This window comes from Larimichthys crocea, chromosome X (assembly GCF_000972845.2).
Source record: "Larimichthys crocea isolate SSNF chromosome X, L_crocea_2.0, whole genome shotgun sequence".
Classification (NCBI taxonomy): domain Eukaryota; kingdom Metazoa; phylum Chordata; class Actinopteri; family Sciaenidae; genus Larimichthys; species Larimichthys crocea.
In genome coordinates this window covers 11378318-11397024 of record NC_040020.1, presented here as the reverse complement: position 1 = coordinate 11397024, position 18707 = coordinate 11378318, and the positions used below count along the sequence as shown (strand labels likewise).

At 39.0% G+C, this 18707-nt stretch overlaps 4 protein-coding genes across 6 annotated transcripts; 2 read left to right on the top strand and 2 right to left on the bottom strand.

The window, feature by feature from the left end:
- Positions 1 to 4025: 4025 nt before the first annotated feature.
- Positions 4026 to 5321, bottom strand: LOC104927109 (ecto-ADP-ribosyltransferase 5-like). 2 transcript variants are annotated; one of them, XM_027283804.1, is made up of 3 exons: positions 5235 to 5321; positions 4993 to 5059; positions 4026 to 4904 (listed from the first exon to the last, which is right to left on the bottom strand). In XM_027283804.1, exons 2-3 carry the CDS (start codon positions 5050 to 5052, stop codon positions 4149 to 4151), a joined length of 816 nt encoding a protein of 271 aa, XP_027139605.1. In that variant the 5' UTR covers positions 5053 to 5059; positions 5235 to 5321; the 3' UTR covers positions 4026 to 4148. The 2 variants fall into 2 exon arrangements, with proteins under 2 accessions (XP_027139605.1, XP_019113473.2); XM_019257928.2 differs by lacking the exon at positions 5235 to 5321 and having other exon boundaries at positions 4993 to 5100.
- Positions 5322 to 5666: 345 nt separating this feature from the next.
- LOC109138235 (ecto-ADP-ribosyltransferase 4-like) lies at positions 5667 to 10075 on the bottom strand. 2 transcript variants are annotated; one of them, XM_027283805.1, is made up of 4 exons: positions 10039 to 10075; positions 6579 to 6618; positions 6206 to 6349; positions 5667 to 6083 (listed from the first exon to the last, which is right to left on the bottom strand). In XM_027283805.1, the coding sequence occupies exons 2-4, from the start codon at positions 6609 to 6611 to the stop codon at positions 5685 to 5687; spliced, it is 576 nt and encodes a 191-aa protein (XP_027139606.1). In that variant the 5' UTR covers positions 6612 to 6618; positions 10039 to 10075; the 3' UTR covers positions 5667 to 5684. The 2 variants fall into 2 exon arrangements, with proteins under 2 accessions (XP_027139606.1, XP_019113471.2); XM_019257926.2 differs by lacking the exon at positions 10039 to 10075 and having other exon boundaries at positions 6206 to 6345; positions 6579 to 6664.
- LOC104927110 (ecto-ADP-ribosyltransferase 4) lies at positions 6977 to 8735 on the top strand. The gene is made up of 3 exons (XM_010741119.3): positions 6977 to 7053; positions 7439 to 7583; positions 7693 to 8735. The coding sequence occupies exons 2-3, from the start codon at positions 7446 to 7448 to the stop codon at positions 8479 to 8481; spliced, it is 927 nt and encodes a 308-aa protein (XP_010739421.3). The 5' UTR covers positions 6977 to 7053; positions 7439 to 7445; the 3' UTR covers positions 8482 to 8735.
- Positions 9473 to 17630, top strand: vwa10.2 (von Willebrand factor A domain containing 10, tandem duplicate 2). Its single transcript, XM_010741136.3, has 18 exons — positions 9473 to 9626; positions 10100 to 10597; positions 10771 to 10978; positions 11477 to 11562; positions 11663 to 11756; positions 12100 to 12228; positions 12332 to 12518; positions 12719 to 12888; positions 13088 to 13200; positions 13422 to 13538; positions 13672 to 13875; positions 13960 to 14095; positions 14217 to 14369; positions 14471 to 14563; positions 14742 to 14851; positions 15525 to 15689; positions 16029 to 16352; positions 16699 to 17630. Exons 2-18 carry the CDS (start codon positions 10397 to 10399, stop codon positions 17134 to 17136), a joined length of 2928 nt encoding a protein of 975 aa, XP_010739438.3. The 5' UTR covers positions 9473 to 9626; positions 10100 to 10396; the 3' UTR covers positions 17137 to 17630.
- The last annotated feature ends 1077 nt before the right edge of the window (positions 17631 to 18707 follow it).

Sequence of the window (18707 nt, the reverse complement as noted above, 5' to 3'; positions counted from 1 at the left end):
ATCTTAGTCAAAACACCATTCTCTTAATATCAAGAAACCACTTTCTTGTGTAGTTTCAACATATTCATCATAGGAAATGCCAAAAACTAACTCCAGCTGTCTTGTGTACACTGATCACAGGCACTGAGAACTGGTGAGAGCTCTGGGAGCTTCTCCTGCCACTTTTGCCTTGACAGACTTCAGGCAAAACAAGTAAGCAGCCGGTAGGACACACATTATCTTTCATATTACAATTAAATGTATTAATTAAATTTGTACCTTCATATGGTATCTTCAATGCTTTAAATACTGTTAAAAGGAGCATAGTCTATTTGGCTCATACAAATATAATATTTTGTTTTGAATATGATACATTACTTCTTACATACTATTCAAAGAAGGAACAATAGTCTCTCCTCTCATAGCTCAGATGATCTGCAATAGAACTGATCCAAAGATACAACTCTGTTTTACATGATTGCCACGTAACAGACACGAAGCACAACCAGGGCCCTGTATGCAAATCTGCAAAGGGTGTCAACCAGCAAACTGGCAACTGCTATATTGAACACATTGAGTGCAATAGTATTAGTATATATTACATTGTATAAATATATAATGAGATTGAGATAACAATTTTGTTATATTTTGCCATGACCTATTAAAGTAAGTTGCAATAATAATTGCAATGAGTGAAAGTCAGGATCATGAATGTATGGAAGTGCACACATAGGCAGGTGCTGATTGGTCACCGGAATATATAGAGTGATGATTCAAATTAACCACTGCACACTGAAATGACTTCAGTAAACCTGAACAGTCACAGGTGTGACAAAACCTATTCTGTGTTTTTATGGCTTAAAAAAAAAAAAAAAAAAAAAAAAATCTATATATATAATATTATATATATATATTTCTATATATATAAGATATAACTATAATATTGCACAAAATTGCATATATAATCAAAATAACACAATTAATATTATGTACAACTACAAGATTTACACGGATTTACAAAATATGATAAGAAAACCATCTCCTACTACTGACTGAAATGGATCTGCGAAATGTGAGAGGGAATGTGTATGGATCTATAAGTGTGGCAGCAATCACTTTAGGGTTTTAGGTCAGCACACTAGTTTTGGTGTTCAAATAAGTGTGTGGAAAAAGGGAGATGTAGGTCCAGGTCTCATGTTTAGGTTGTTCATGTATTCCAAATGCCATTTGGAATAGAGTTGTGTACACAAAAAAGATATGACCCTGATGAGAAAATATAGCTGCATCCAGGACAAGTTTGTTTGTGTGTGTGTGTGTGTGTGTGTGTGTGTGTGTGTGTTTGTGTGTGTGTTCTGTTTCAATAAAACACAACACTACAGGCTTGTCAGACAGCCTTCAGGCAAAACTAGTAGGTAGCTAGTAGGACACACACTATCTATCATATTAATTAAATTTGCACCTTCATATGGTATTTTCCATGCTTTAAATACAATCATTTTAACTTATCTGAAGGTTTCGTGGTGATTAAGAAGGAACAATAGTCTCTCCTCTCATAGCTCAGATGATTTGCAAGAGAAATTATCCAAAGATACAACTCCTTTTTACATGATTGCCACGTAACAGACACGAAGCACAGCCAGGGCCCTGCATGCAAATCTGCAAAGGGTGTCAACCAGCAAACTGGCAACAGCCAGGGCCCTAAATGCAAACTTACAGGTGATGGAAGCAGTCAACCAGCACACTACTACAGGCCAGGTTAAGTCAGGATCACTTATTTATTGAAGTGCATACATAGCAGGTAGGTCACAGGAATATAGACAGAGTGAGGATCCAAATTAACCACTGCACAATGAAATGACTTTACTAGTTGTGTAGCAGTATAGAGGTGCTAGGTTATTGGGTGACCCTGCTTGTACCTAACACCAGGAGGCTGTAATGAGGTGGGCCATCAGCTCTTCCTCTTGCGCTTCTGTCCTCCTTGGTGCGTCATTTTCGGGCCAAAGGTCACTTGGTCCACCAGGTATGGCTGCACACTGCTCCAGCACATTGGTCGCTTAAACTTTTCTGCATGCTCATGGTATTTGTGTGATCGTAGGGCGACTATATGTGTGCTGCTCAGTGCTCCCTCATGTGCAGCGGGGTATTTATTTGGTAAGTGTCCTTCTCCAACTTGGCGTTGTTGATACTGTCTGATGGTTAACACTAGTGTGGCCAGCGACAGCCGGTGTCCTCTCTCTCCCTCCCTCCTCCTGTGTGAACGTGTGTCCTAAAACAGGTATGTGTGTTTTTAGTATACGGGAGCAACCGCAGTATTTTAAAGTTACATTAACAGCATTTTTCCTGCACGGCTGCGTGCGTTTGGTGCTCGGCGTGATTAGTATTGCACACCAGATCAGCTTCAGTAACTGTTTATCACGCCTGTGTTTTAACTAGGGCATGGTGCCTGTGTATGGTTGAATGGTGTTTAGCTCATTATAATTTTATATTGGTTTTTTCTTTTGTTTGTTTTGATTTGGTTTGATTAGTGTATTGATCATTCTGTTAACTCTGGATTATCTTTTTTATTGTAATTTACCCACTAACTTGTTTCTTTCTTTTTAGTTGCTGGAGTCTGGTGGTGGCGGTGCTGGTGACTGGGTGGTGGTACCCCTCTTTGTCTCCTGTGTCCTGGGAAGTGGGTTCTTCACTTCAGAGTGTGTGGGTCACGTCTGTCGGGTGGCTTAAAGTTTGTATTTAAGTTGGTGGGTTACCCCCTCCTTACACCTAGCCTTGTCCATCCATTCGGCTCCAGCCCCTTAATTGATTTCCCTTGTTTTGAATATCTGTTGGATGAATGAAATTGAGATCACTTTAAACAATTTAAAATAAACTGTATATTTTCTTAAACTCTTGTGAGCTGCGTCTCCTGCCTCAAAGAAGATACTTACCTGTGTGCCTTTGTGCTTTCCCAAATCATTTCTCGGGGTGAAATTCCCCGGGGGCGTTGTCAGTTTTCTTTCTTAATTTGGTTTAATTCCCCTTTTTGCACCTCATCCTCGCCACAGTTGCAAATGTGTTTCGTCTGTTACTACTTCAGGCTCTATCAGAAAACCTGAGCACTCAGTTGTTTCTGCTGCTTTTATGTGTCAATGTCACACATAGGTTTGTGCTTAACTGAATCTGTGAAATAACCTGGGATAGTACAAAAGGAGAAACTGATCAGTTCATTCTGTGACAAGTCCATAATTCCAGCAACTTGTAGATGGCTGGTCTTTGGCTCATTGCTTTAGTGCCACACCAGACCCATGAGCTAAATGATGAATCCCCTAACTAGCCTGTCACATCTGTACTGTTGTTTGTTGGAAAATGTCTACATATACCATGAACTCTAGTCACACCGTAGTTTTGTAAGTGTACTGAAATAAATAAAATAAATGTTTAAAGTCAGTTTATGTGAGTTGAAATACTAAAATGTGATATTTAAGAGTTTTCACATTTCCAGTCAGTTGCTAACATGGCAGGATTGCGCCATCTTGTGAACACCACAGTGAAGCGCAAGTGTGTAAAAGAGTGACACAAAGAGGTTTTAGTAACTGTATTTGATGAGATTAAGCAGAAATGTATGTTATTATGTGAGTGAGTGTAGTTATGAGTCTAAAGTTAATCCCAATCTGATTTGAAAGGTCCAGTATGTGTTTCATTAGTATTTAATCACCTGAAAATAAGAATCATTGGCATTTTGGTTACCTTCATATGAGCCTTTTTTAATCTACAGAGGAAGCAGGTCCTCCTTCACCAAGTCCACTAAACTTCTACCATAGCCATAACAGATAAACCAAAACACTTGCTCTAGAGAGAGATTTTACATTGTCGGCCAGTTTCACCACCACTGTAGTTTGTCCTACAAGCTTGGAAGGCTGGAAGAGTGGAGCAGGTGTTCAGTTTGATGCAATCTGCCTTTCCCCAATAGATGTCACCAAATACAAGACACTGGATCTTATCTTATGTCCTTCAGATAGCAAAATGCATGCATTGCCCATATGTATATAGAGAGAATGATCAAACTGTTATTATTCCTTTATTCAAATCTGCATATCCAAATGTATGTTGGAAGTGATATTAAGTCACTAATCTGGTTTAAAATATATTAGAATGTGAAGTATTGTGTTAAACATTTGAGACTGCTTATTTCAGAAAAGACCACAATTTGTATTGGATAGCGTTTTTCGTGTACTTTTCACTTTGTAGACCACCTCACATGGAAGATCCTTCTTCTCAGATCTTGTATCAATCTTTGTGACTTTAAAGACTTCATAAGGAGGAATCAGGGCTTCTCTCTCAGACTCGCCAAGCTTCGAGTACAGTGAGACGTCTGCTCCAAAGCATGTGAATATCTCAAAGCATGACTTGTTTCCAAATCTTTCAGCATTGGGGTACCATCCCATTGAGCTGGAGGTAAAGGAGCCAAAGCGAATTCCCTTGTTAAGAACATCTTGGCTAAAGTAGCTGTCCACTCTACGGTAGCCAGTGAGACATCTTTCTGCTTCAGGTTTGCGAGCATTGAGAGTTTGAAGGGCATCAGTCAGGAAAAAGTGAAGTGAGTGATACCTGAATGTGGTTTTGTATTTAGATTTCTGGGTTCTAACTGCATTATTGAAATCAAGATAGATTCTTGGTTTGTCAAGGGTATAAACATAAATAGCTATTATCTTTTCTTTCCCCAGGGAGGTGGAAGGTCGTTTTCCCTTTTTATGGTTCCATCTTTTGTTGTAGTACTTTTCTGCTTCACTCCAGGCCAAGTTGAAATTTTTGTCTTTGTTTTTCTCATTCGCCAGGTACTCGTTCTTCACTCTGTCCTCCATCTTGTCTTTGCAGCCAGAGTACATGTCATCTACAGCATTTGGAGCCAAATCCAGTGGAACTTTTAACACAGATACGACAGAGTTCTGAAAAAAAAAAAAAAAACAATGAGAAAAAAAAATCTTACTTGGTGATAATCTTTCCTACAGATGTTAGTACACAACAAACTACCACCTTTGCAAAAGAGACTCCATACATCATGATCACAGCTACCCAAACTGTCCTCATTGCCATCTTCCACCTTGATAGAAACATGCACAGAAAAAAATACAAAATGTTTAGTTATCTTATTTGAATCTGCTGGCTTCCTCTAAATCTGCTGAAGAATGTAAAGCTGTTTGGACTTGGAGTGAACTCCTTAATATTTGTTTATGAATCTAGATCAAACAAGGAAGAAATCACTTCTATCCACTTACCACAGTGCTGTTACTTTGGTGACTTGCTGGTTAAGTGTTAGCTGAGCTCCTGCTTGCCTTTCCCCAGCTGCAGGCCCTTAAAATCAGGGGTGGGACCTGAGTCATTCCACTTTGATTGTAATGAATTAAATAGGTCTGTGCATCAGAGAATCATTCAGTTGCACCATAGATCATAGCCACGACAAGAATACCACAACAGTGTTTCAGTTCTATAGTATAACTATGTCTCAAATTGCCATTGTAGGAACAGGTGCTTTTAGGAGAGTTTTGACTCATACAGTAAATATTCAATTCAGTCTCATGAAAATAATCAGGGTACATGCAGGGTCATTTCTAGAGACTCACAGTGACCTTTGACGATACAGCACCCCATCTTTGTAGCACTTGAAAATGGTTGAAAAAATACATTATTTGTAGTAAAATATGTGGTGATACATATGGTGAAGGACTTCACATGCTGTACAGGCAGGTGGTTTTGCACAATGTCTGATTGTAACGCAGAACTTGAATGGCATCAGTCAGGTAGAAGTAGAAGTAGTGGAACTTAAATCCATTCGTGCTATACTTGTGTCTCCCTGTTTTCACTGCTTTGTTGAGAGCGTGTCGGATAATTTCCATTTTTGTGTACATGTATAAAACTATAGCATGATCTTCTTTCAGGTGTTTGTGCACAGGTTTCTTTGCATTTCTTTCAGCTGAGGCCCAGGCAAAACTGAAGTTTCTGTTGAAGTGCCACTCAAACACGCCAAACAGGTCGATCACAGAGGCTGTTTCAGATCGGCAGCCGTCATACATGTCATCAATGGAGTCTGTCGCCAGATCCAGAGGTGAACCACTAATCTTAGGTTTCTGCAGAGACAAATAAGGAACAGCTACAATGAACAACATTTTATATCAATTATGGTGATTGATTCAGTGTTTTTTTTTTCTGGTCTTCCTGAAAATTACACTGCATGTTGCCTGTCACTCACCTCAGTAGGTTTCTGTGGCCACCATAGTAGTAGAAATGGGTCATGATACAATAGGAGTGCCACTGCCAACAGCACACAAAGGGTTGCGCAATTTCTCAGTGACTTCGGCTTACACACTGGTCCCTTGGCACGTTTCATATCTAACTGAAAATAATAATACATCTTATTAGTAAAAAAAAAAAAAAGGTGCTTAAGATCTGATTTCATGCACACTGACTCAGCTTGTATGTGCGAATAAAAATACTAGCCTCGTGGCTGAAATGTAATGTGAGATAAATAATTATTTCCTTGAGAATATTTCCGTGTGACCTGATCTAGCAATTAACACGTTCGTATTCTCCATCAACAACGTATGAGATTGTTTCTGGCTTACCTTTCTCTTGTTGTGTGCTTTCAACAGCAGCATGATATTCCTTTGAGGACAAAAGGTGCATATGTAGTTTTGCTTGTCGTTAAGGAGGTCCCAGCTCACAGGATTTACAGGTACAACCACACAGACATTCTTTTACACCTTTGCCCAAATCAGTTAACCAGAGCTGAAATTGATCTTATTTTTCATAGTAGCACTTGATAAGTAACCACTTAACAAAGAAAGTTTTTACGTTTTGTACATTTGTACTACAAACACTTTTCTTTTTTGGAAAAAAAAAACATTGACTCTATGATTTCACTGTTTGCATTGCCAAGAGGGAGGTTCTACATACTAGTAAATCCTGTTTGGTCACTTCCTCAGGTAAAAAACAAACAAAGGTAAGTTATCGAGTTGCAAAACACAAACAGCACAGACTTAAACAGACGACATTTATCGCTCTAATGATAAGACAAAACCAAATGCTGCTCACAATGTGGTAAGTTCCAAAATCATTTTCAGCTCTACTAGCCTTTAAAAAATGTATTGTACATTACATATTGTTTATTGAAGAATAGAATGAAGAGTTAATAGGCAAGCACTAAGTAACTTTAATATGCAGGGCCACATCTTTATTTGTGTTTTTAAATCAGCTGTGATATTCCGATAGGGTTTGATATGCTATGAGGAATTTAAAGGAAGAGCCACAATCACTAATCCCTTTACGCAGATTAAACTGTAAAGATGCAGATGAAAATTATTATTGAAACATACAATACAATGAAGGTTACATTATAGTTTACATTTTAAAATCAAAATTCACATTAAACCAAATACATGTTGATATCATTCTCCTGAGCTAAATGAAATTTTCTCTGTTCCAGATGCACTATGGCTTCATGGGAGAGGAAAGCACATCAGAGGAAAACTTTATATGCATGCGCCATTATTTTTCTTGTTCTTTTGGTGGCACTGCTGATGTTTGTTGTCATATATCTAACACTCAGCAGGCAGGGTATTGTTGAAGAGGTATTGAACACTATACATTTGACATAAAACAAAATCAGCTTACTGTTCATTTAGTGTATGTTTCCATCTAGTGGATAAATACTGAACAACACGTTTCTCCTCATTACAGGATTCTATTCAGGAACAGACCTCTGACCTGAATGATGACGTGCATGACGAATGCAGATCCAGAGCTGTGGTTGTAAATGATAAAGCCATCATGCAGACATGGGATACCAGAACAAACTTCAGTCAAGCCTGGAGCAATGCAGAGCAAAAAGCTAGAGAGCCTGCACACGCCTACATGGAGAAACATCATTCGATTGACATATACATGTATACAAATATTATGCTGCAACCTCTTGAGTCAGATCTTGAGACTACAGAAAGAGCTGGAAAACAGCTAAAGGAGACATTTGAGTCCCGCTCCCTTTATTTTTCCTTAAGTGAAGCCATTCAGATTCTGAAGCACAGTCAGGTGACATGTCTTACTACAAATTACAAAACAGAGACACTTTTAAATCTGAACACGTCTAACAAACTGGTTCGATTCAGCACCTTCATGTTAGGTTCTGATGGGTGGAACTTCACAAGTAATGTGTCATGTTTTGAAATATACACGTGTTTTGGTGCTGACATAACATATTATTCAGCCTTAAAAATGAGCAGCCAGGTGCTGATTCCTCCCTATGAGGTTTTCAAAGTCACTGACATGGAGACAAATGCACAGAGGTGTAAAGTCATCTACAGACTGAAGAGCAACCTAAACTGTGTATATGATAAAGAGAGCAATATGTTGCATCCAATATCTGCATTACCAGTCAATGGATTTTGGCTAATTTTTGCTATCATTTGTATCATTATTGCATCTTTTTTGCTACTTTTTATCATTGTGAAGGTGTTAAGAAGCCATAAGTAAACTCCTGTTAACAGTGTTTCGCCTCCTGCATAACAGCACTTTTAAATAATTGTGAAGAAAGCTGTTTAAAACTTCACTCACAGGAAAAGAGAAAAATATGTCATATCATATTTGTTCATCCTAAGTAACATATTATAAACTTACAATGTATATATTTGCAGTGTATATATTATGTATATTATTTACAAATCGTGTTCATTGTGTCATTATCTTACTACTAAGTACACATTTCAGATTTGACATGATGTAATAAAAGTGCTCTGTTCTGCAAGTCTGTTTCAATTCACCTGGTCTGAGGAATACAATACAAAGAGTCCATAGAGCTTAAGAACAGAATTAATTGTCACTGCAATGGTAACAGATCAAAGCCTGAATAAATAATTTGCTATTGTAAGATAAAGACAACATCAGCATGCCCTCTGACGTGTAGTAACAAAGAATAATGTTAATGAATAGAAGACTCTTTCCAGCATGGCTCAGCATAAGACATGATGTCTTTATTCCACAGGGGCAACACTTCAAGACAATATCTCTGTCTTGAAATGCTCTAACTACACGTGATTTTTCCTCTTATCCTTGATGAAAAACATTTTTTTATCACTACGTTTAGGCTGCTGAAAACGAACATCTTTATGTTGGTTTCAGGAACTCAGGTCACATGAGGACACCTTATCAAGGCTCAGCTGTCCTCATGTTGTTTGTAAAACTACATGGAACTTGGAACTTGGAGGGTAAACATGATTTTGAACTTCAGAGAAAGTCAAGAGAGCTATGCATTTCTTTAACTGGATACACGTTGCCTAGAGATGTGAATGGTGTACATGTCTTTGCCATGTGATAAAGAAATCAACCTGTAATAGGAATGAGTCAATGAATAGTACATTCACACCCTTGTCATGTCACTCAAACACATGACTACGTGCAAAAGAAAATGCAGGGTATGTGGGAGGTCATTTATGGAATGCTATTCATCAGCTCGATCAGTCCTAACTATAAGAGTAAGGAATGAGGGCAACACTCACACACAGTCTTAAAGTTTCCAGATAACACATAATACAATCTACCTTGCCTACCTACCTGACCTAGACTGAAGTGGTGCCAATATCTGAATAAGGCTGGACTGCTAAAAAACAGAGCAAACACAGGTAAGAGTGTGTGTAAAATCTATTTGTGTCTTGTAATACTTTAAAAATTGTTATTACCATAATGTTTTTTTTTCCTTCTTCTTCTTCTTCTTTTAGCAATCTTAGCATTTTTTGATTTTTTTTTTCTATCTCTATAAAATAAGAAGTCATTCAGATTAAGTCAAACATTGAATGGAAAATAGTTGATTTTAGATATTTTATATATTTTATAAATATTTTGAAATAGAGATTCATTTATATTTGACTGAACAATATTCAATCCAACAAGTACAACAATATAAAAATTCTATCAATAAAAGCATGTTCTCTTCAAGAATTTTAATTTTAGTGAAACCTCCTGGTAGCATTTTATTATTATTATTATTTTATTGTTATTACTTTAATGTTTTGTAAAATTTGGAAAAACTTGTACCAGTTTCATTTCCCTCCTTCTTGCTCTCTGGTTTCTGATTTGCTTTCTCTTTCCCCCTCAGGTGTTTTCACTTGCCAGTTGTTGCCTCGTTACACCTGGTTCACTTCCAGTAACTCCCTCTGTGCTTAATCAGATTTTTTGTTGTTTCTGTGGCAACCTATTGTGGAATTTCCGCATTTTGTGGGGCAGATACTATAGATGACCAAAATTCCTGTTTCTGTTCAGTTGACTTTTGGTGTAAGAAATAGTACCACAAAACCTGAGCACTGGTGAAGTGAAAACAGGCAAAGAGAGAGAGTTGGACAGCTGAGCAAAGTAAACGGTAGCAATTCAGATTCCTTCTTCTTCATCCTGCATCATGGCTGCCAGGCAGGCAGTTATGCTCCTGCTGGTGGTGGTCCTCTTCCGGCCAGGCCTCATTCACAGCTTCCAACCACTCTTCTCATTTGATGGGAACTCCACCACTCACCGTGTCATCACAGAAAGGGCGGTCCTCCGAAAAACAGCAGAGGTCTGCCGAGACATTGCTGCTTCTGAGGGAAGGGACTTCAGCCTGACTGTGAGTTGGAAAGCCACACTGAAACTGAGAAAGTGTGAGAATGGTAGCATATCAACATCTAGAATTGGTCTTTTTATCATCTAATAAATCAGTTTCATGCAGACAGAAACATGAGAGGTCAGCGTTTGTGTTTAAAACATGCACTCAGTGATATGTCATTCTTATGTCTCCAGATTGATGACAGTCTGTCAATAGACAAGGTGCAAAGGGCCTGTTCGTCTGTAGGTACCTCCACTTCTCTCCTCTCAACTGTCATTTTCCAAACCTCCATTGCAAAAATGTACTTTAGCAACGCACAAGTGGACTTGATTTTTGCACTGAGTGAGGAGCACCATTTTGATGATGAGACCTTCCAGGGAGGACGGGATGTCATCACAGCAGGTATATGTCAAGCATCGCTTTCCTAAACATCCAAGAACCCAAAACAAAAAGACAATACATATTTCAGGAATTTTGTTGACAACTTGTGGTCAGCTTTTGTACCAGAAAGAGCAAATGTTTAGAAAGTTAATGATGGTGAGGCTTGACCACACAGGAATAATAGTGATCTATACAGTCTCTTAGTGTCAGATGTTGTGAAAAGTGTGAACATGGTCATATTTAATATTTCTATGAATAAGTCCCTCATTGCTGTTCATGATGTAGTTTAATTATTTTATTATTATTATTCTTTTCCACTGACAAGAGAAGGTTGCTTTCCCACTGCCAGACACCAGAATAAATTTGATCATTTTAGGGAGAGTTTACTGCATTTAAATAAGACATAGTGGGACACTTATTTTTCTATTGTGTTTCAGGTTTTGCAGATATATCTTAACATCTTGCAAAGTGCAGCTTCACTTTGTCTCTCTTATCTCTGTTCTCTATTTCACTGTTAAGGCGTGTCTGCTGTCAAGGCCAGTGTTAAGAAGGAGAACTTTGTCGGAGGGAGGTGGATTCTTGGAGCAATCTGTCATACCCTACAGGTGAGAGTGATTTGTTATCCATTATTGTGTGGTGACAGACATGACTGAAGTAACAGGCAATGACAGTGTGTAAATAATGTTTTGTATTCTCTGTATGAAGGACTTCTACAGCCACAGTAACTGGGTGGAGCTGGGGAACAATGCTCCTCACAGTGCTCTGATCAGACCAGACCAACCTCTTGAGAACCTAGCAGGTATTGTAAGATGCTGTTGCAACACTGCTGCTTGGTCACACTGAGTGCATATGCTTGAGTGAAAAATCATGCACACATTGTCATAGCGTCAGGTTACCATTTGTCATTTGTCAGTTAACAAATACCCACCCTGCCATTAGTCATAAAGTGTTGCAATATATTCATAGACGTAAAGCCACAGCAGGCTTTGTGAAAACAGACACTTTGTCACTCAATACTTCATGAGTATTTTTTTATACATTTTAAACACAATCTCTCACTGATTAAAAGCGATGATCACAATTTATGGAGTTATAAAAACCATTAAATCATAATTATTCATGACGGTTTTGATTTTCTACAGGCCTAAGTATTCCAACCTGTAGAAACTGTACAGGAGGGAATTGTGAGAACAACATTTTGCCTGACGTGCTACAGCAGGGGCTTCTCACTTCAGGCTACTTTAACATCTTCTCTTCAGCAAAACCAGCAGGTAACTTTACACAATCATCTACTTTTTTTATTGCACTCCATTGTCTGTATTTAGTGAACATACAATGTATAGCTAACTTAACACACATTCTCTCTGCCCTAAGGTAAATGCAGCCACGGTGGACTATTTGACAAGACAAGCAAACAGGACCCAGTGGGGGGTATCAGTAAGGATGACATTGGGTCCAGTCATGGTTCACTTCACCACAAAGCAGCTGATTTGGCTGTGAATGCCACTATAGAGCTACTTGAGGACATCAGATTAGCTGTAGGAGACAAGAACTTCTTGCGGTATGGAACAAGTTGCATGATCCTATTAATCATTGCGTCTATATATAGGGCATGCAGTCAAGATATTTTAATGATATAGTCATCTTTGCATAAGGTCAAATGGTAATCACTGATCACTGAAAGATAAATTACCCATGATCAGCAGGATACGGTAATTACATTTTATCTGTCTGTATTTTATCTCTCTCGTGTTTCTACAGATTGATGGGCCTCTCCCAGTCCTCTGTTCTGTGTTTTGTCATTGACACAACAGGCAGTATGAGTGATGACATAGCTGAGGCTAAGAGAGTTTCCTTTAACATCATTGACAGTAAGAGGGGAACGCAGCAGGAACCCTCTGCCTACATATTGGTACCTTTCAATGACCCAGGTATGTTTTTGTAGTAGTGAAGACCGCTATTGAAGAACTCATCTGCATATGCTACCTCTGACATTTTCTAAATGAAGTATGCCTAGTGCTACTATGAACATTAAGAAAAGCTGTGTGTACTTTAGCCCCAGTTGTTAATTAAAATTAACAATCATGTGATTGATGGTCAGTGGTTATGGTTATTTATTCAATATTCCAGGTTTTGGACCTCTGATTATGACGACCGATGCAGACATCTTCAAAGACAACATCAACAAGCTCTCTGCAAATGGAGGAGGAGACATCCCAGAATTGTGTTTGTCTGGACTGCAGGTATTGACAAAAGTGTTCCCACATGTTGTTAATTTAGACAAGAAAGTTTTGTATAAGTCTTTAGTCTTTTTTTTCCCCCTCAGATCTGCACTCAATTTCAAAAAATGAATTGATAAATGAAAAAAACTGAATTAAAATCAATCAATTTTTTTATTTTTTTTTATTCTAGACCATTTTTTAAATAAATAACACTGTTACCTGTCACACTATACATTTGCCAGCTTGCCCTGACTGCTGCTCCACCCTCCTCTGAGATCTTTGTCTTCACCGACGCTCCAGCTAAAGATGCTCATCTGAAAAGCACCATCACTGCCCTGATAGAGAGCACCAAGTCGGTGGTAAGAGTCGACTTTTCATCATCTTTGCTCTTTAAATGTCAATATATTTGATAAAGAAATGATAAAATAATATGTGAATTATATTGCAATATAACCTTCACAAATGTTTCCTTTTCTATCCTCATACTTTTAGGTAACTTTCATGTTGACAGATGTCCTAGCCAGTCGGCGGCGCCATAGAAGTACCGGGGGTGTGAGTCCACGCTCAATGAGCCAATCAGATGCCCAGCTGTACCGTGACCTAGCCCGAGCCTCTGGAGGTCAGGCTATTGAGGTCACCAAGTCTGACCTCTCTCTGGTTACAAGTGTAATTGAAGATTCATCAGCCAGTGCTGTGGTAAGACACTGAACAGGATAAGACATAAGATGGTGTTGTACTTTATGCATATAAATATGCAGTTTCTGTTGCTTTGTCTTTCAGGTGACAATACTCCAAGTAGTGAAGAATCCTGGAAGGCCTGATAATTTCACATTTACTGTTGATGGTTCTCTAAGGAACATTACCGCCTACATCACAGGAACCTCGTCTCTCACCTTCAATCTCTCCAGCTCCTCAGGTGTTGTTAGAGCTATTGTCTCATGTTAAGACTAGTTTTGATTGTTCCATCAGCCTTTTATTCCCTCCGTCATCTTATATTAAAATTAAAATTAAACTTAAATTAAAATTCTCTCCTCTAGGTGTATCTCAGAGTTCCAGTCAGTCCAGTGGTCCTCTAGCATCTTTCACCACAGCAGGAAACCTACGTCGTTTAAGCCTCAACACTGACAATCAAACAGGAACATGGGAAATCCGTGTTGTCTCTAATAACCCCTACTCTGTTAAAGTCACAGGTCAGTAATATGGTAATTGACTTGTTGTCTATTTGCTGTTGTAAACGTTAGCTCTACTTATCTATTTTGTCTGTGTATCTGTCTGTGTGTGCATGTATCAGGTCAAAGTTCGGTGAACTTCATTTTTAACCTAGTGGAAGCTCATGAAGGGGCTCACGGGGACTTCAGTCTAAAGGAGGGACGCCCTCTGTCAGGTCAGACTGCCTTCTTTTACAGTCCCCAAAAATGAAAATAGCCCAGCCTATCAACTCAAACTAGTCTGTCCCTTCACAAGCCTTTTAATCTACTTTAGTTATGTACATAATGTTCATCTAAGGGCCTGTCTTAACGATACTCATCTAGTTTCCCTTTCTCACTTGTCATAACTTTCAGGTGGTAATGCCAGCCTCTTGGTCTCTGTGACAGGAAGTGACACGGTAAAGGTCACAGAGGTCACTCTGTTTGACAGCTCAGGGCCAACAGAGGTCAATGGAACACTTCAGGCATGTCACACACACTGTATTACACTTGATAATCTTAAAGGACCATAACCAGGAGCTAAAGTGTATAGTACAGTATTTCTGTTGACTATTTTCCAAACAAAAGCATGCAAGCAAAAAAAAAAAAAGTTTAATTATCTTTACTACCTAGAAGAAAACCATGGGGTAGGGTTGATTGTATTTTTTGTTCTGACTCACACATCTACAATGTCCTTGAATGCTCAACCAGTGAGTCCATGAATAACATTTGCAGTTTCATGCAGTGTTGATGTAACTTTGACGGAAACACATACCGTTAGCAAGGTTAGTGAATTAACTGCAGTTAACTATTGAAACAAAGTTTCTTGTCTCTAAACGTAGATTCTCAGTAAGTCAGAATGAATTTGAATCACTGGCTGCTGCGAATTTAGGAAATGTTGGATAAGCTTTGTGTTAGTGGCAGTGGTCCAGCTCAAAGTCTTTTAATCTCTCATTTATTTCAAGACAAAGCATGATGGGAAGTTTTGATATATTGTGGCAGGGAATGACAGGTACAATGTTGTTGTTGTTATGTTGTGCTCTTACAATATTATATGCAAAGCAGTGACGCTGCAAGTACATAGTAAGAACAACTGCATGCATCTCATGCTGTCAACCTCGTGACAAGCTTTGTCTTTTCTCTATCCGTTCTCCACAGGGGTTCGGAAGTGGTAACTTCCTGGTGACATTCAGTGGAGTCCCGGCAGGTGACTTTGTGGTTCGCCTGAGAGGAGAGGACAGCAGCTCCACTTCCAGGGCAACACCGAGCAGCTTCCAGAGACAGGCCTCCACACAGATCAAGACCTCAAGCATCTCCGTCACTGTGAGCTCAAGCCATCAAATAGTTACTGATATTGGCTTCAGCTAATCACATTTAGTAGTGGAATATTTAGATTAATGTTGGTTGATTATACGAAATATAAAGACAAACCTAAATGATTTGCCTCATGACTCAAGCTTTGTTTTGTCTGCCTATCCTCACAATACCTAAGCCAAATATATGGAAATCGTTTTCATCCCTCTTTCTAACATAATTTCATGTGTACTTCTTTCCACTCAAAGCTACTATGACACAGGCAAACACCCATTAACATATACTTACGTACGAAACAAAAACATATGTATAAATGTGTTTCTCCCCTTCTTTCCCCCATTATTTCAGACCCAAACAAACAACACTAACATAGAACCAGGCTCCACCGTCTCCATCCCTTTCACAGTCGCCACAACCACCAACGGAGTTGTTAATGACTCTGCAACTGGGACATTCACAGTGCGAGCCAACAATGACCGGAGCTATTCTTCAACTTCACCCAGCACCATCACCATAGCAGCAGACAGTGGAGGCAAAGCCAATGGCACTGTGACCTTAACAGTACCGGCCAGTGCTTCATCAGGAACACAAGTGACCCTCACCATTGAGGCAGAAAATACAGCTGCCACTGACATCAACTATGCTGTCCTCAGGTTTTCTGTGGCTGCCAAGGTAAGATAAAGACATATGTACTTTAGTTTGATGTGGAATAAAAAAGAAGCAAGATAAAATGGAGGTTTGACAAAATAAAAAAGAAAAGAAGAAAAGAGTGATTCCAGACAAATGAGGCCAAACAAGAGATGCTAGTATTTCTAATTTACAGTGTTTTACTGTGTTCCCTCTTTTGGCCGTTCATTTTCTTTGATTTGATGGTGTTGATTTGGTGTTGCTAATGTGTCAAAGCCATAAAAAGCTGATCAATGCAACTATGCATGTTTTTTTGCCTGTTTCATTGTAATTTGTATACTCCCCCATTCCTATCTTATTTCTTCATCTCTCTCACTTTCTGTGCTTCCAGGTGACAGATGTTAGCCGCCCAGTGTGTCAGGTAGTCAGTTCTTCAACCAACTGTCCATCCTCTTCATCACTCTGTGCTTCCTCCCAGTGGGAATTCATTGCTAATCTCACGGATGGCATCAATGGGACTGGCATTGAGAGCATCACCATCCGCCAAGGGAACGGTACCCTCAATACCAGCACAGTTGTTGGAACAGGTGGTGAGAACATTACAGTGGCCACCTACATCGCCTCCTGCTGTTCACAGAATGTAGAGCTGGCAGCTGTGGATGGAGTAGGAAATGTAGGGACTTGTGTGGGACGAGCTCGAGAATCTACCACAGCTGGCCCTGTGACTACAGCTACAGCCACAGTTAACACAACAAGCTCAGGGGGGCACACTTTGAGCATATCACACTGTCTCTGGATTAGTGCTGCAGTTTATTTTCTTTGGAAGTAAAAGAGATAAATGGAAGTTACACAGGGAATTGTAGCACCTGAATCAAGTTTTCTACATATTTGATTGATTTAATCAGTTGTGTTTAAAATGAATTACTGTCTGTTTAAATAATATTAATTTCTTGTATTAATAATCACATTTTTCATTTTCTGATTTGATTTTATTATATAAAAATTAAGAGTTACTTTGAATGATTTATTTACATTCCTGGTGGTGGGTAGATTTGCACAGCCATCATGGTGTGGAGAGAGTGGTGAACGCTGAATTCATTGGAAAAAGCTCTACAACCTTTCACTTACAAAAAATAATGAATAGTTTTAGGATTTCAGTAGATAGTTACATTTCTTACATGTAGATAGATAGATAGCAAAGTAAGGAGAAATGTGAAGTGACTGTAAATTGTAAGTCATGACCTAGCTGTTATTATGCAGTGTGATGGCGTGTGGCAGGAAAGATTACCTGTATCTGTCCCTTCGACTGGGAGAAGGAAATTTGGAGGGAGTATGTAACATACCGAGATACACAAAAAAGTCTCTTGGTGACCCGGGCAACAGTGAAGCGTACAGCGTCCAATTTTTGTCAAATTTGGCCTTTTCGTGTTTTTGGGGTCATTTCCAGGGGTTGTATTTGAACGAACTCCTAGTAGGGATTTTTTCCGATGTGTTTGAAACTTGCCGTGTGTGTTCTTAAGGCCTCAACAATAAAAAGTTATCAAACTCTCAACTTTTCATCAGAGGGAGTGGCTGTGACGGCGTGTCAAAGTCAACAGTGACGATTTTTAAAAAATAAAAAATGTGACTCCATTTACTTTTTGGCTGATTTTCCGGCAAAAGTGTTGGGCTATCATATACTTCCTCAGAGCTGTTTGAAACTTCTTGTAGTTATTAAAACCAATATTATGCACAATTCGGCTGCATAATACCATTTAGGGGGCAGGGCAAAAACACTCTATAGTGCCCCCTTGAACTTTTCTTTGAGGCAGCCCCGGCACAGTTTTGGACACAGAGTTATGAAACCTCAGCCGAATTGTAGAACATAGCAAGACCTACAAAAAGTCTCTTGGAGCAATGGGCTACAATGAACAGGAAGCGAGATATTTAAGAATGAAAATCACCATTTTTGCTGTTTCGGGCTGGTTCCTCCTCCTAGGGATTGTATCCAATTCACTTCAAACTTGGTAGGTGTGTTCACATAGACTTCCTGAGTAAAAGTTATCAAAATTATGAATTTTGGGAAATGTTGTGGGCGTGGTGATCCATAAAAAGATTCAAAGAAGAAATTCGGCAGGAAGCACCTTCTCAGAGCTGTCTGAAACTTCTTGTGGTTATCAAGACCGATATTGTGCACATTTCGACATGCGCACATGTGCGAGGGCCCGACCATCGCTGCTTGCAGCTTTAATTACTGTCATTATTGCTACCATATCTGCTACTGTGGTCATTTTATCATTCATTGTGATTCATTGTCATTTTGTCAGTCATTGTAATTGTACAATATGTTTGTGTTGATTTGTCCTGTACACGTGACATCCATTGCACGTCTGTCCGTCCTGGGAGAGGGATCCCTCCTCT

Excerpts from the sequence above, each read along its gene's own strand:
- LOC104927109 (XM_019257928.2), bottom strand. The coding sequence starts at position 5,073 with ATGTTTCTATCAAGGTGGAAGATGGCAATGAGGACAGTTTGGGTAGCT. Across the intron at positions 4,905-4,992 it reads ATGGAGTCTCTTTTGCAAAG|AACTCTGTCGTATCTGTGTT; the intron begins GTGGTAGTTTGT and ends TTTTTTTTTCAG.
- LOC109138235 (XM_019257926.2), bottom strand. The coding sequence starts at position 6,639 with ATGCACCTTTTGTCCTCAAAGGAATATCATGCTGCTGTTGAAAGCACA. Across the intron at positions 6,346-6,578 it reads AAGCACACAACAAGAGAAAG|ATATGAAACGTGCCAAGGGA; the intron begins GTAAGCCAGAAA and ends ATTTTCAGTTAG. Across the intron at positions 6,084-6,205 it reads GGCCACAGAAACCTACTGAG|AAACCTAAGATTAGTGGTTC; the intron begins GTGAGTGACAGG and ends TTGTCTCTGCAG.
- LOC104927110 (XM_010741119.3), top strand. The coding sequence starts at position 7,446 with ATGGCTTCATGGGAGAGGAAAGCACATCAGAGGAAAACTTTATATGCA. Across the intron at positions 7,584-7,692 it reads GGCAGGGTATTGTTGAAGAG|GATTCTATTCAGGAACAGAC; the intron begins GTATTGAACACT and ends TCCTCATTACAG.
- vwa10.2 (XM_010741136.3), top strand. The coding sequence starts at position 10,397 with ATGGCTGCCAGGCAGGCAGTTATGCTCCTGCTGGTGGTGGTCCTCTTC. Across the intron at positions 13,201-13,421 it reads TGTGTTTGTCTGGACTGCAG|CTTGCCCTGACTGCTGCTCC; the intron begins GTATTGACAAAA and ends TACATTTGCCAG. Across the intron at positions 15,690-16,028 it reads CCTCAAGCATCTCCGTCACT|ACCCAAACAAACAACACTAA; the intron begins GTGAGCTCAAGC and ends CCATTATTTCAG.